General features: G+C 41.6%; 1 protein-coding gene across 1 annotated transcript in view; it reads left to right on the forward strand.

The window, feature by feature from the left end:
• The window catches only part of LOC137341166 (collagen alpha-1(XXVIII) chain-like), a 234564-nt gene that overhangs the window by 29267 nt on the left and 187910 nt on the right, over nt 1-17387 (forward strand). The window contains exons 9-11 of the mRNA XM_068004159.1: nt 1032-1076; nt 5404-5448; nt 16940-16993. Coding sequence (XP_067860260.1) covers nt 1032-1076; nt 5404-5448; nt 16940-16993 — 144 coding nt within the window. The remainder of the gene's footprint in view (nt 1-1031; nt 1077-5403; nt 5449-16939; nt 16994-17387) is intronic.

A 17387-nucleotide genomic window follows, 5' to 3' on the forward strand; every position in this document is an offset into this window, starting at 1 on the left:
CCCTCCCCCCAGTGTTGCAGCTCCTCTTGGCGGCAGCCTGTCAATCAAGCTGGCTGCCAGGCGCAAAACCCGGAAACAAGCTTAATGAGCGTCACTTACCTCGCAATTGTGTGGGGAAAGATAAGATTTTATTATCCGGGTTTGCCACGTGCCCATTGATCCCACCCCTGCTGCCATCCCGCCGCTATTTGAAAATTGAGCCCAATGTGTCAGCGCCCAGCAGGATACATCCTAGGATCCTGAGGGAGATGAAGAAGAAAATTGCAGAGGCCCTAGAAATTGTATTTCAGGGCTCGATTCATGTGGAGGACTGGAGAGTTAGCCAATGTAGTAAGATTTGCAGAACTGGGGCTTTTTTCATTATAACTACTCAAATTATGGGGCTAAATGATAGAAATGTTTAAAATTCTGAAAGGACGGGACAGGGTAAATAAAAGCAGACTGTTTCTTGTAGTTGAGGAGTCTAGAACAAGGGAGCATAGATGCAAGATTAAATTCAAGAGATTTAGAACAGAGGACAGGAGGAACTTGTTTACACAGAGAGATGTGAGGCTGTGTTCGGCATCTCCAGTATTAGTGGTTGAGGTAGAAACTATGTCAACATTCAAGATTAGATTGGATAGGTGTGTAAAGGAAAAGGGGATCAAAGGATATGAGGAGGTAAATGTGATTTAGAACTATTTGCTCGCGTGGAAGGTGAATTCTGATAGGGACTGGATGGGCCGGATGGCATGTTTCTGTGTTGCAACTTCTATATATTTCTATGTATATTTCTAGTTATGCAGAATATTTATTAAAAATAAAGTTTCACCATTAGCAACTTTTAAAAATATTGAAAAGGAATGGAAACAAGGGGTGACTTAACTGCTCAAAGGACTAAATATTTACTTGTTTAACATTATGTTCATATTTTGAAACATTACCTATAATGTGTCAGAGGGTCTCATATTTTTGTTTGGTGCTGGTAGACTAATAAAGGATCTGTCAAAATTGCATCTTGTCTGACAGTTTTATTATTAATCCCTCCGCAGGGTTCAAAAGGTGAATGTGGAATTCCAGGAATAAAAGGCGACAGAGTAGGTATATTTTCCACATATCTGTGATTTAGTTTAAGTTTCTATATTTAAAAATTAACGTTGGGAAAGGGCAGGGAAATGGGATTAGAGTAAATAGCTCCAGTTCAAAAGCTAACAGCAGTAGCAGAAGCGCAGGGTTGGAATAGTCTCCTTCTGCGCTTTACTTTCTATGATTCAGCAATTTTTGACCTAAGATTAATTACTGTCGATAAAATTAATTTTATTTTAATTTCCTTTTTAAAATTATTGTTTCTTTCTTCTCCAGGCAATATGCTCCCAGCTCCCAGTGAACAAGTTTTCAGCCTTTGATCAGCACCTCCTATGAGGGGGTGACTGAGAACGGGAATTTCTTATGTGAGGATAGTGGGCAGAACTTTGAACTTCGACGGGGTGTAAAATGGCTGGTAGTGGATCAGCCTTCTGTTATACGCTCGGCCCAATTTCCTTTCTATTGCAAGTCAATGGAGAGGAAGATTGGGGGCGTTGTATAACAGGCCACTGATCTGCTTCTGGCCGTTTTACACCTCCGCCAAATTCAAAAGTTCTGCCCAGTGTGAGGTAGTCTGTGTACGCCACTAGTTTCAGAACATAGATATTTTGGAGTCTGGGTGTTACAATGGGTTAGCACACTAGCCTTTTGCTTCCGGCATCTGGGTTCAGATCTTACCCAGACTGATGGGATAAAAGTCTTTTTATTTGCTGGCTATAAGGGTTCTACGTGAATTGAATTTATGCTGTCGTAACCCTATTCCAGTCAACACGGGCCCTCATCACAAAGCCTCATCTAATTTGGCAATATTCAGCATTGCTCTCAAAAAGACCACAGGATGACCAATGTGGAAAATGAAAAAAATGTAGGGATTACTGTTCTGAGGTTGGGATGGAGGCAGAATGTTGGAACAGAGAGTTTTACTCTGTATCTAAATAATTCTACAACTGACCTGTGAGTGTTTGATGCTGCCCCTGGGCACCCAAAATGGGAAAATGTTCCATGTCCCAGTGCTGACAACCATTGCCTTAATGAGCACTTCAGTGCAGTACTGAAGGAGCAGGTGAGTTCTCCCCCATCTCCCTATTTTTTTCAGAATTTGTGAGAGAACTTGTGTTTACATAGAATAAAAAGAGAAAATGCTGGAAGTACTCAGCAAGTCAGACAGCATCTGTGGAGCAAGAAACAGAGTTAATGTTTCAGGTCAATGACCTTTCATCAGAACTGGAAGAAGTGAAAGATTTAATAGCTCTATTCCCACTAAACTGCTGACCACCCAACTTCCCATCCTAGCCCCCACACTAGCTAATATTGCAAATAGTTCTCTCTCCTCAGGCACTGTCCATCTCCATTTCAAATCTGCCAACATCACCCCTCCTCCTCAAAAAACCCATCCTTGACCCCTCTGGCCTTGCAGATTACTGCCCCATCTACAACCTCCCTTTCCTCTCCAAAGTCCTTGTTGTTGCCTCCCAAATCCATGCCCATTTTCTCGCAACTCCATGTTTGAACCTCTCCAATCAGGTTTCTGTCCCTGCCACAGCATTGAAACAGCCCTGACATGTCACAAATGACATGTTCTGTGACCGTGACCGTAGTGCACTATCCCTCCTCAATCTTCTCGATCTGTGTGCAGCCGTTGACTTGGTTGACTACACCATCCTCCTTCAACACCTCTCCTCCGTTGTCCAGCTGAATGGGACTTCCCTCACCTGGTTCCGTTCTTACCTAACCGGTCATAGCCAGAGAATCTCCTGCAATGGCTTTTGTCCCAAGGATTTATACTTGGCCCCTTCCATTTCTCAACTACATGCTACCCCTCGGTGACATCATCCGAAGACACAATGTCAGGTTCCACATGTAAACTAACAACACCGAACTCTACCTCACCACCACCTCTCTCAACCCTTCCACTGCTTCCATATTGTCCGACTGCTTGTCCAACATCCAGACCTGGATGAGCCGAAATTTCCTCCAATTAAACATGAGGAAAACCGAAGCCATTATCTTCAGTCCCTGCCACAAACTGCGTTCCCTAGTCGCCGATTCCATCCCCCTCCTTAGACACTGTCACAAGTTGAACCAGACTGCTTGCAACCTTGCCATCCTATTTGACCCTAAGCTGAGCTTCTGACCACGTATCTGCTCCATAACAAAGACCGCCTACTTCCACCTCCGTAACATCGCCCGTCTCAGCCCCCGCCTCAGCATTTCTACAGCTGAAACCCACATGCATGCTTTTGCTACCTCCACCCTTGATTATTCCAATGCTCCCCTGGCCTGCCTCCCATCTTCCACCCTCCATAAACTTGAATTTGTCCAAAGCTTTGCTGCCCGAACCTTAGCTCGCACTGTTCACCCGTCACCCTGTGCTCACTGACCTACATTGGCTCCTGGTGCACCAACGCCTCAAATTTAAAATTATCATCCTTGTATTAAATCCCTTTGTGGCCTCGTCCCTCCCTATTGCTGTAACCTCCTCCAGCTCTACAACTCTCCTGTTCTTCACTGCGTTCCTCCAATTCTTGCCTCTTGAGTATCTCCCACTTCCTTCGCCCCACCTTTAGCAGCCATGCCTTCAGCTATCTAGACTCTAAGCTCTGGAATTCCCTCCCTAAACCGCTCCACCTCTCCGCCTCTCCTCCTTTAAGGCTCTCCTTAAAACCTACCTCTTTGTCCAAGGTTTTAGTCACCTGTCCTACTATCTTCTTCTTTAGCTCAGTGTCAATTTTTGTCTGATTACGTTCTTGTGAAGCGCCTTGGGACATTTTACTACCTTAAAGGCGCTATATAAATGCAAGTTGTTGTTGTTTATAACTAAAGGATAAAACATTTCAAAGACTTTATGGCTCATAAACAAAACTTATATTTATAATTTTTCATGTTCCCTAATTAAATTGAAAGGGTTATAGCGATTAAATTTGCAGTACAGTTACAGAACACAAGCTGGCTACCGTGAGGCCATGCTTCCCACTTTCCATTCCACACAGAAGGAGAGAGGTGCCCTCTGGTGCTGAATGTTCACAATGTTTCAAGCTGCCTTTCTCAGTAATACTTTAGCAAATGGTTTGTAAAAATTGGCAGTCTTTGTGTGTGAGTAATTGTAAAATAAAAGAAAAGTAAGACAGAGTTCCCCTTCAATTCAAGATTAGTTATGTTAGGCTGCAAGAAGGGTGTTACATGCATCTTAAGGTGCCTTTTCAGATGAAATTAAATTGTGTGAATGACATTCAACATGATGATAGTCTTAAAGGGAAGCAGAGATTGGTCCAATAATATGCTGAGGAAATAATATTTTAGTGATATAAATTAAATGGATCATTGCTAATATTTATGTGTTTCTGATGGAATAAAAAAGTGATGGCATTTTTTTTTGCTGCTACAAAATGTGAGAAAAATGTTATTTAAAATTGTACGTTTGTAATTGTTGAGACGTAATGATACATTAGCAACAACTTACACTTAAGTAGCGCCTTTAACATAACAAAACTTCCCAAGGCACTTCACAGATAGATGTGAGGAAAACAGTTACTGAAACAAAAAAGGAGAGATTAGGAAGGGTGACTAAAAACTTGGTTGAAGAGGTGGCTTTTAACAAGGTTCTTAATGAAGGAGAGAGAGATGGAGAGGTGGAAAAGTTTAAGGAGGGTATTCCTGAGAATGGGATCCAGGCAGCTGAAGGTTTTACCATCAACGGTGAAGTGAAGGAAAGGGGATGCACAATAGGCAACAGTCTGGAATGGAGAGTTTGGGGGGAAGAATATAAGGCTTCAGGAGGTTATAGGTTTATAGAAGGGCAAGACTGTGGAGCAATTTATAGATTTTAAATCTGAGATGTTGGGGGGATGGGGAGCTAATGTAGATTAGCGAGGACAGAATGATGGGTGAACAGGACTTTTTGTGGAATAGGATGCATGCAGCAGAGTTTTGGACTACTGAAGTTGATGGAAAGTTAAGGGTCAGAGTTTGCTAGGAGAGTATTGGAGTAATCGAGTCTGGAGGTAATCGAGTCTGGCATTGCTAAAAATTGCATATTAATATTGCTTAATATTGTTTAATAACTAACAAACTTCAATGAACTGTAATCTACTTCTGTTTTTATAAGACTAAAATGATTTTCTCAGATAAAACAAATTTAGAAAATACTGTTTAATTTTTACATCTCTTCACAAGCAGTTCACTTTTGCTTCAAGTATTGCAGGTTCACTTCATCAACTGTGGATCAGTAATTAATTAAAAAAAATTGAAATGAATGTTTTATTATGAACTTAACAAGCTACAGCTAGAACATTTTGCACTTATTTATAAAACTTATTGATGTTCTCATTGTTTTTCTAGGGTCCTGAAGGGCCACCTGGTCCGAATGGAAAAAGAGGAGCACAGGTAAGAGAACATTGACGTTGTTATTATGTTAGCTTTCGGTTTTCAACCCAAAAATTAAACTATAAATCAAAGTATATTAGTATGTGTCTATGTACCATTGTAGTTGGAGAAATAGTTAAATTCCTATTTTTAAAATGTACTTTTGTATTGTTTTTTCTTATTTTCATTACTTGCTGAAAGTAATAATAAAGATTTTAGTAATTGAGATCCATCCCAAACACCATACTGAGAATAGTAGAGGTTTATATCACAGTGTACTGTGTTGGAGAGACATGGCATTGGCACTGCCTGCAGTCTTGGAATGAGGGGATGAACAGGCTGCACTACATAAATTTGATGAAGATTACAAGATGGATTACCCTCATGATTTAGCTTCTTAATTCTCAGGAATGCTCATAAATATTATTAGTTCCTGAGAGAATTCAGAAATTTGGGTTGGTTTTGAAGGCATAAGATTTTAAATAATAAAACCTGGTTGTGTTTTATTTATGGGTTTGGGAGTCTGGATAAGATAGCTGACAGAGGAGAGAAGTATTTATGTGACTCTTCAACCCTTGATTTCTTCTCGCCTCCCATTAGCTCGAGATCAGTGAACCCATTGCAGTCTGACCTTCTTATCATGGTTGGGTCAGTTGCTATAAATCTATTGCTCGGCGGGAGACTGGGCTTTTCTGTACTTTAATATTTTCTTAATAAATTGTTTGTTAGTCCACAAGTTCCTTCTTCCATGCTGTTTCCCAGAGAGGAAGATCAGAAAAGCAACACTTATGAGGAGAGGAACTAAGTTTGACAGCAGTCAAAGTCTTTTCCTTGAGGTCCTAATCTGCATTAGCATGGATGTCTACTCTGGCTTCAAAGATTGTTTCGGGTAAATACACATAACAATCAAAATTCAACAAGGGAGGAACCAGTCTCCAATTTGTATGAGGAACATAGGAGCATAGGAACAGGAGTAGGCCATTCTGCCCCTCGTGCCTGCTCCGCCATTTGATAAGATCATGGCTGATCTGTGATCTAACTCCATATACCCGCCTTTGGCCCATATCTCTTAATACCTTTGGTTGCCAAAAAGCTATCTATCTCAGATTTAAATTTAGCAATTGAGCTAGTATCAATTGCAGTTTGCGGAAGAGAGTTCCAAACTTCTACCACCCTTTGTGTGTAGAAATGTTTTCTAATCTCGCTCCTGAAAGGTCTGGCCCTAATTTTTAGACTGTGCCCCCTACTCCTAGAATCCCCAACCAGCAGAAATAGTTTCTCTCTATCCACCCTATCCGTTCCCCTTAATATCTTATAAACTTCGATCAGATCACCCCTTAACCTTCGGAACTCTAGAGAATACAACCCCAATTTGTGTAATTGGAGTCACTTAGGTAGTAGAGTGGATCAGTCAGTCCAGAGATTGAGCCATGGGGCTGTATTCTGACCCTTCCTCCTGACATTACTGCAGCAGCCTGACAGTTCCACCAAATTAAAATCAAACATTCTTCATCTCAAATCCAAGCTCATTAGAGTGGCCTTGCACCACATGGATAACTTTCCACTATTAAAGGAGAGAGGGAGGCATTGAAGCAACAAGTGCTATTGGTGGCCTAGCGTTAGGATGCCAGTGCAGTGGGAGGAAAAGTTTCTGGCTCTCCCACCTCACTTCCATGAAAGCCAACAGAGGGGTGCGCCAAAAAACTGCTGGTAGGGTTTGTATCAGGACGCCGAAGATCAAAGAGGCAGAACGTAACTAATTTATTACCCCCCTAACCCCCACCCCTACCCCAGCACGATCTTCAGGCCTCAGGACTTTCCAGCAGCAGCCAGAAGGTCCTGATGCCAGTGACCAGGAGTGTAGCTGTTCCCACCCACTGATCCCAGAACCCTGCCATGGGTTGGATCAGTGCTGAAAGGTGCCTTGTAAATGGCCTGGACCAGGAAGGTTGAGTGGACCACTCCCCTCACTGGTGCAGCACACCTCTGGTACACTGCACCTGCCTGGCACTCAGTGAATGCCTTGAAAGGAAAATGAGCCATTATGCATAGCCCAGCAAAGGACAATAGTAACATTACTAAAAGGAGAGAGGAGGGAAGGAATTTGACATACGGGATGAAGAAAAGTGATTCTGCCTTTATTTCAACGATTGGTAACTATTGGTGTCAGGAATCTTTGTTATTGTTGACTACAGAGTTGCTGATAAGGTACTGGGAGCAGGCACGCTGATGTTTCGTATTCTGGGTTCATGAAATAGTTCTTGCTTCAAAGAAGTACTGTCAAAAAAAAATCAGATTACTTATTGGTGCACCTCATGCAAGAGGAAGAGAGACCTGGCATTACATGTTGTGAAGTGATGTGAACTGCAATATACAGGTTGCAAATTACACAAAAATTAGCTCCCATATATTCAATCTAGATTTTTAAAAAGCTGAAATAAAGAAAAAAACTTTTTTAAATTAGAGGGATGTACACTTATTTCATAAATACTAGTGGATCTCACAGTATGTTGAAGTATATTTTTTTAACTTACTTTCCTGTGGAGCTCGGAGCAGCAGGAGTGCACCTCCCAGCTCCACAGCACTCCTGCGGGCCACTGCTGACCTGTGATCACCCCTCTCCTTCCATTCTTCTTTCACCCCCCCCACCCCCAGGATTTACCTGAAGCCTGCTGACAGCAAGACAGACAACAACAACTTGGACTTATAAGAACATAAGAAATAGGAGCAGGAGTAGGCCAATCGGCCCCTCGAGCCTGCTCCGCCATTCAATAAGATCATGGCTGATCTGATCCTAACCTCAAATCTAAATTCATGTCCAATTTCCTGCCCGCTCCCCGTAACCCCTAATTCCCTTTACTTCTAGGAAACTGTCTATTTCTGTTTTAAATTTATTTAATGATGTAGCTTCCACAGCTTCCTGGGGCAGCAAATTCCACAGACCTACTACCCTCTGAGTGAAGAAGTTTCTCCTCATCTCAGTTTTGAAAGAGCAGCCCCTTATTCTAAGATTAAGCCCCCTCGTTCTAGTTTCACCCATCCTTGGGAACATCCTTACCGCATCCACCCGATCAAGCCCCTTCACAATCTTATATGTTTCAGTAAGATCGCCTCTCATTCTTCTGAACTCCAATGAGTAGAGTCCCAATCTACTCAACCTGTCCTCATATGTCCACCCCCTCATCCCTGGGATTAACCGAGTGAACCTTCTTTGTACTGCCTCGAGAGCAAGTATGTCTTTTCTTAAGTATGGAGACCAAAACTGGATGCAGTATTCCAGGTGCGGTCTCACCAATACCCTATATAACTGCGATGATGTGGAGATGCCGGTGATGGACTGGGGTTGACAATTGTAAACAATTTTACAACACCAAGTTATAGTCCAGCAATTTTATTTTAAATTCACAAGCTTTCGGAGGCTTCCTCCTTCGTCAGGTGAACGATGTGAAAATGAAATCCTCGAAATGAAATCGCATTTATAATTCACAGAACAATGCTTGGTGATTACAGACAGTTTTTTCAACTGCCCGTTGCCAAGGCAATCAGTGTGCAGACAGACAGGTGTTACCTGCCAGGTCTCAGAATATACAAATCACCAAAAAAAACAACAAACAAAAAAAAACAGAGATAGAGAGGTAGAAACATAGAAAAGACAGCAACTGACCCGTTATATTAAAAGCAGATAACATTTGTTCGCTGGTGGGGTAACGTGTAGCGTAACATGAACCCAAGATCCCGGTTGAGGCCGTCCTCATGGGTGCGGAACTTGGCTATCAATTTCTGCTCGACGATTTTGCGTTGTCGTGTGTCTCGAAGGCCGCCTTGGAGTACGCTTACCCGAAGGTCGGTGGATGAATGTCCATGACTGCTGAAGTGTTCCCCGACTGGGAGGGAACCCTCCTGTTTGGCGATTGTTGCGCGGTGTCCGTTCATCCGTTGTCGCAGCGTCTGCATGGTCTCGCCAATGTACCATGCTCTGGGGCATCCTTTCCTGCAACGTATGAGGTAGACAACGTTGGCCGAGTCACAGGAGTATGAACCATGCACACGCTACACGTTACCCCACCAGCGAACAAATGTTATCTGTTTTTAATATAACGGGTCAGTTGCTGTCTTTTCTATGTTTCTACCTCTCTATCTCTGTTTTTTTTTGTTTGTTGTTTTTTTTGGTGATTTGTATATTCTGAGACCTGGCAGGTAACACCTGTCTGTCTGCACACTGATTGCCTTGGCAATGGGCAGTTGAAAAAACTGTCTGTTATCACCAAGCATTGTTCTGTGAATTATAAATGCAATTTCATTTCGAGGATTTCATTTTCACATCGTTCACCTGACGAAGGAGGAAGCCTCCGAAAGCTTGTGAATTTAAAATAAAATTGCTGGACTATAACTTGGTGTTGTAAAATTGTTTACAACTATATAACTGCAGCAATACCTCCCTGTTTTTATATTCTATCCCCCGAGCAATAAAAGCCAACATTCCATTGGCCTTCTTGATTACCTGCTGCACCTGCAAACTAACTTTTTGATTTTCTTGCACTAGGACCCCCAGATCCCTTTGTACTGCAGTACTTTCCAGTTGCTCGCCATTAAGATAATAACTTGCTCTCTGATTTTTCCTGCCATAGTGCATAACCTCACATTTTCCAATATTGTATTGCATCTGCCAAATCTCCGCCCACTCACCCAGCCTGTCTATATCCCCTTGTAGGTTTTTTATGTCCTCCTCACTCTCTACTTGCCCTCCCATCTTTGTATCATCTGCAAACTTTGATATGTTACACTCGGTCCCCTCCTCCAAATCGTTAATATAGATTGTAAAGAGTTGGGGACCCAGCACCGACCCCTGCAGAACACCACTGGCTACAGGTTGCCAGTCCGAGAATGTACCATTTATCCCAACTCTTTGCTTCCTGTTCGATAACCAATCCTCCACCCATGCCAGAATATTACCCCCAATCCAGTGATTCTTTATCTTGAGCAATAATCTTTTATGTGGCACCTTGTCGAATGCCTACTGGAAGTCCAAATACACTACGTCCACTGGTTCCCCTTTATCCACCCTGTACGTTATATCCTCAAAGAACTCAAGCAAATTTGTCAGACATGACTTCCCCTTCGTAAAGCCATGCTGACTTTGTCCTATTAAATTATGTTTATCCAAATGTTCTGCTACTGTCTCCTTAATAATAGACTCCAAAATTTTACCCACCACAGATGTTAAGCTAACTGGTCTATAATTTCCAGCCTTCTGCCTACTACCCTTTTTAAATAAGGGTGTTACATTGGCAGTTTTCCAATCTGCCGGGACCTTTGCCGAGTCCAGAGAATTTTGGAAAATTATTACCAAAGCATCCACAATCCCTACTGCCACTTCCCTCAAGACCCTTGGATGTAAGCCATCAGGTCCAGGGGATTTATCCGCCTTGAGTCCCATTAATTTACTGAGTACCAATTCCTTAGTGATTTTAATCGTATTTCGCTCCTCCCCCCCTAGAGTCCCCTGTTTGACCAGTGTTGGGATATTCTTAGTGTCCTCTACCGTAAAGACTGAAACAAAATATTCGTTCAGCATTTTTGCCATCTCCATGTTTCCCACCATTAATTTCCCGGTCTCATCCTCTAAAGGACCAACGTTTGCCTTAGCCACCCTTTTTCTTTTTATATAACTATAGAAACTCTTGCTATCTGTTTTTATATTTTTTGCTAATTTCTTTTCATAATCTATCTTCCCTTTCTTAATCAATCCTTTCGTTACTTTTTGCTGTTTTTTGAAGACTTCCCAATCTTCTATCCTCCCACTAAGTTTGGCTACCTTATATGTCCTTGTTTTTAGTCGGATACTATCCTTAATTTCTTTACTTAGCCACGGATGGCTGTCATTCCTTTTACACCCTTTTTTCCTCAGTGGTATATATATTTTTTGAAAGTTGTAAAATAACTCCTTAAATGTACAGCACTGCTCATGTACTGTCTTACCCTTTAATCTATTTTCCCAGTCCACTTTAATCAATTCCGCTCTCATACCATCATAGTCTCCTTTATTCAAGCTCAGTATGCTTGTTTGAGAACCAACCTTCTCACCCTCTAATTGGATATGGAATGTAACCATGTTATGGTCACTCATACCAAGGGGATCCTTAACTAGGACATTATTAATTAATCCTGGCTCATTACACAGGACCAGGTCGAAGGTTGCTTGCCCCCTTGTAGGTTCAGTTACATACTGCTCAAGAAATCCATCCCTAATACACTCAATAAACTCTTCCTCAAGGCTACCCTGCCCAATTTGATTTGTCCAGTTAATATGATAGTTAAAATCCCCCATAATTATAGCTGTTCCCTTATTACATGCCCCGACTATTTCCTGATTAATACTTCTTCCAGCAGAGTTGCAACTATTAGGAGGCCTATATACTACGCCCACGAGTGTTTTTTGCCCCTTATTATTCCTTATCTCTACCCAAACTGTTTCATTATCCTGATCCTTTGTCCCAATATCTTTTCTCTGTATTACAGTGATTCCTTACCTTATTAACATAGCCACCCCAACTCCCCTTCCTTCCTGCCTGTCCTTCCTGATTGTTAAATACCCTGGCATATTTAATTCCCAGTCGTTGTCACCCTGCAGCCATGTTTCTGTAATGGCCACAAGATCATACCCATACGTAGTTATTTGTGCCGTTAACTTGTCCATTTTGTTATGAATGCTACGTGCATTCAGATAAAGAACTTTCAAATATGTTTTGTGACACTTAGTTCCTGCTTTTTCCTTTTTTAACACTTTACCTTTTACTCCATACCTTCTGTCCCTTCCTGATACGCTTTCCTTTGTCTCCCTGCTCAGGTTCCCAACCCCCTGCCACAGCTTTGATGCTGGGTTAATCGCCTTACGCCTTCTAGTTTTCATTTTATCTGTCGTGCCTAAAGTACCTAAAGTGCCTAAAGTACACTTTCTTTCCGCTGCTCTATGCTTTTCCCTTTCACTTGTTCTTGAACAACTGTTTGTACTATTTGTATTGTAGGTTTCCCCTGGGTCTTCCCCTCTCTTGCTGCTCTCAACTTTATTCCCTTCTGAGTCCCCGCTCAGGTTCCCATCTCCCTGCCACTCTAGTTTAAACCTTCCCCAACAGCACTAGCAAACACCCCCGCGAGGACGTTTGTCCCGGTCCTGCTCGGGTGTAACCCGTCCCACTTGAACAGGTCCAACCTTCCCCAGAACCGGTCCCAATGTCCCAGGAATCTAAATCCCTCCCTCCTACACCCTGCAGCCACGCATTCATCCTGTCTATTCTCCTGTTCCTATACTCACTAGCACGTGGCACCGGTAGTAATCCTGAGATCACTACCTTTGAAGTCCTGCTTTTTAATTTATCTCCTAACTCCTTAAATTCACCTTGCAGGACCTCATCCCTTTTTTTACCTATGTCGTTGGTACCAATATGGACCACGACTACTGGCTGTTCACCCTCCCCCTCCAGAATGCCCTGCAGCCGCTCCGTGACATCCTTTAATGAAGTAAAACGTCCCAAGGTGCTTCACAGGAGTGTTATCAAACAAAATTTGACACTGAGCCACTTAAGGAAATATTAGGATGGGTGTCCAAACTCTTGGTCAAAGAGGTAGGTTTTAAGGAGCATCTTTAAGGAGGAGAGAGAGGTAGAGAGGCGGAGAGGTTTAAGGAGGGAATTCCAGAGCTTAGGGCCTAGGTAGCTGAAGGCACAGCCGCCAATGCTGGAACAATTAAAATTGGGGATGCACAAGAGGCCAGAATTGGAGGAGCGCAGAGACCTCTGAGCATTGTAGGCCTGGAGGAGGTTACCGAGACAGGGAGGGGTGAGACCATGGAGGGATTTGAAAACAAGGATTAGAATTTTAAAATCGAGGCTTTGCCAGACTCAAAACCAATATAAGTCAGTGAGCACAGAGACGGCCCAAATTGGAGCACTGGTAATCGGTGAGCAGTCTCTGGAGGTCCAGCAGGTGCTGGTAGCTCGCCCCAATTATTACAATTAGGCCCGAGGGCCAATTTCGCATGAGCCTTAGGCCTCCAGGTTTGGGCGCCCTGTCAGTTAAGCGCCCAAAAATGGGCCGTAATGAATTTCTACCCCATAGTGTGTAGCCTGTCATCACCAGTTAGCAGTGTGAGGGTTAAATCTAGATTCAGAATTTGTATGTGTGAATGTTAATGGAGAATTTGTGCCGGGTGACATCTGTAAAAATGCATTGGTATAGAAATGAGTGTGCATGGCTTGAATGAGTACTGAATGTAATGGCATGGCTTTAATGTAATATGGCTTCTAACAATAGCGATTGTGGAGAATACTTGATTGAAATGTCAGAAAATAGTTATTGCTGTCTGGCTTGAAGATCAGAAAACAGAGCGTTAATTGTAATTATCATCAGATATATTAATGGCTTGGAATAGAGTTTACAAGATATGTTGAGCTTGCTGTTATGAACATTCAGTGTGAGCAGTATCCCAAATCTGCATTTATGGAATGTGAAATTGGGCTTATTATTAATCCTGTCAGAATGGAAGGGTGTCTTTGAGTGCTAAATAGCAGTGAATGAAAACCTGCATGTACATTATTCTTAGTCAGTAGCTGGGATTAATGTGTGACTGCAAGGCTTGTTTTACTTTGATTGTCATTGAGCAAAATCCCCGAGGCAATGGCAGAAGGACTGTAGAGAATCTTGATAATTAACATTCAGACTCATGTGATCATTCTCCACCTGAATATAAAAAAACTGCGATATGGGAGGGAGATGGTGCAAAGAACACTTTGGACAGGAACCCTTTCAGCACTTGTTTGTATTTTTACTGGTCTGGGTTGCAGTTTCTGTGAAGGTATAGACTAAAAGGAGTTGGATGATAATGCTTGAAATGCTGGGGTAGGACGGCTGCTTGTATTTAACACAAGCAGCTCATCCTTATTATCACCATGAATAGGCACAAGCACAGCACTGTTAGCTAAGTATTGGAAATAGATTAAAATGGAGCCGCCTATAAACCAAATAAGTCGAGTGTATTCCTCAATTCTTTAAAATTGTTTAGATAACAAAACTTATTTTAAAGATCTCAGCTCCACAAGACTACAGTTCGGAAAGCAAATGCCATGGATTTTATATTTTAAGCCTAAGGTTTGACAATGTGGGGGTGGGGAGAGGAAATTATTACAAGTTTAAACCATGGTGGAATGTGGTATTCTTTGTACATTCTTTATAAATATGTCTTCAATTCAGTATGACAGGACATGCACAAGTAAGTTTTTTGCAATCAAATCACACCTTCAAAATGAGTCCATTGATGAAAAAGGTGAATATGTTTTTCATTTTTAAATGATGTGGAGATGCCGGTGATGGACTGGGGTTGACAATCGTAAACAATTTTACAACACCAAGTTATAGTCCAGCAATTTTATTTTAAATTCACAAGCTTTCGGAGGCTTCCTCCTTCCTCAGGTGAACGTTGTTGGAAAACAACGTTCACCTGAGGAAGGAGGACGCCTCCGAAAGCTTGTGAATTTAAAATAAAATTGCTGGACTATAACTTGGTGTTGTAAAATTGTTTACAATCTTTAAATGAGACTGACTATTTCTCATACTGGTAATATTGTGGTATGAGGCACCGTAGCAGCTCATGATGGTATCCTCTGTTGAGTGTTAGTGTCCACAATCGAATAAGGATTGTGGGATTCTTCACAATTGTAGTTAAAATATCAATGTCTCAACAAGAATAAAGATCACACAAAACAGTATTATTTTTTTGTAGAATGGTGCTATTGTGGTATAATTCCCTTAGACACATAGGGGCCAAAATTCCTTGCACCAAATCTCTGCTGTTTCTGGGAATTTTGTTATTTGCCAAGGGGACGGAGCCAAGGTTGGCGATTCACTTTGTTGGGAGTGTCTGCTCTTTTGGCTCAGTCAGGGTTCAGTGTATCAGTGGATGTTGGAATGCCAAATGAGTTGAATTGTACTGGCCTACAGGACGACACCATGAGCCCCATCATTGGGGTCCAGGCCAGGAAAATACCTTTAGGTAGGAGGAATGAGGAGAGGCAATATAAACTAAAATATACAATTTTAAAGGGGTTACAGGAACAAAGAGACCTGGGTGGGGATGTATGTAACCAGTCTTTGAAGGTGTCAGGACAAATTGAGAAGGCTGTTAAAAAGGCATTCGGGAACCTTGGCTTTACAAATAGAGGTATAGAGTACAAAAGCAAGGAAGTTGTGCTAAACCTTTATAAAACGCTGGTTAGGATCAAGCTGGAGTATTTTGGCCAATTCTGGGCACCATTCTTTAGGAAGGATGTCAAGGCCTTAGAGAGGGCGCAGAGAAGATTTATTAGAATTATACCAGGGGTAAAAGACTTCAGGTTTGTGGAGAGACTGGAGAAACTGGGGTTGTCTCCTTGGAGCAGAGAAGGTTAAGGGAAGATTTGTTCGAGGTGTTCAAAATCATGAAGGGTTTTGATAGAGTAAATAAGGAGAATCTATTTCCAGTGGCAGAAGAATCAGTACCAGAGTCACAAATTTAAGGTAATTGGCAAAATAACCAGAGGCGACATGAGGAAAAAAGAAATTACGCAGCGAGTTGTTATGATCTGGAATGCACTGCCTGAAAGGGTGGTGGAAGCAGATTCAACAATAACTTTCAAGAAGGAATTGGATAAATACTTGAAGGTGGAAAATTTGCAGGGCTATGGGGAAAGAGCAGAGGAGTGGGACTAATTGGATAGCTCTTTCAAAAAGCTGGCAGAGGCATGAAGGGCCAAATGGCCTCCTTCTGTGTTATATCATTCTATGCCTGTCCTATGCATGTGACAGACCTGAAGTGTACCAGCAGGTGTGATCCTGGCTTAACTGTTGGGATCGCATCCTGCGGATTTTTGGCCGCATAACAACTACCACAGGCTTGGTGATGACCACAATTCCATCCACAAATATATTACTGTTTTGTATGATTATATCTTAATTGAGCACAACCTAAGTGGTTGAATTAACAAGAAATATGTCAGGCTTCTGAATAGAGGTTATGAATGAGGTTTAAAGCTGACTTAGGTTCTGGTGTTTAAGGAAGAACAGTGTATCATTGAATTGTCAATAACTCCCAGATTTGGTTGACTCAGAGCTTTGAAATTAGTACCATTCTGTTGAACTCAAGTACATTATTGCAGTCACAGACCGATAGCCATGTAAGAAAATAAAATACATGATGAAAGCACTTAACTATCTCTAATATATTACTAAATACAAATATATTTTATATTTTAAAACTTTTACCAATAGCAATGAGTGATTATTTGCAATAGCATAACAAAAACATTTAAAAAAAAATCTCAATATTCCTGAATCTATAAAAATGAATCCATGTATTTTAAATATTTATCATAGAACATTGAGCAAATACTGGAACAGAAGATAGATCTTAAATAAATTGTCCTTATTATTGCAGTGAATTAAGGACAATTGAAATTACATTTTAATTGTTCTTTTTCAACAGGGACCATCTGGACCGACTGGCGAACAAGGGCCTTATGGAATCCAAGGCTCAAAGGTAGGAGATGTTCATTGCCTGTGGGGTTGGTTGGTTGAGATTTTCTCTTTAAGAAGTATTTATTTTTGTTTTCACTAAAAATATGTAAAACGTAAAAATATAAATGCATCATAATATTCTACATTTAACAGGCTCAGTCAAAAACCCGTCAATGAAGATCTGTATTTAACAAAAACACTAACAGCAAAATAAGTTTGGTACAGTGTGCACCTAGTTCTGTTTCTTAAATGGGTAAGTGTTTCCCCATTCCCTGACACAAAGCAGAAGCGACATGTTGGCTGAAACCATATTTTTGGTTCTGACTGGAGCAGTACTTGATTAGATGCAGTGATATTGTGCGAGCTGCCATGCTGTCAAGTTTAAAATTGGCAGGAATGCCCATGAAAAGTGAGGA

The sequence above is a fragment of the Heptranchias perlo genome, chromosome 2 (assembly GCF_035084215.1).
Source record: "Heptranchias perlo isolate sHepPer1 chromosome 2, sHepPer1.hap1, whole genome shotgun sequence".
Lineage (NCBI taxonomy): Eukaryota > Metazoa > Chordata > Chondrichthyes > Hexanchiformes > Hexanchidae > Heptranchias > Heptranchias perlo.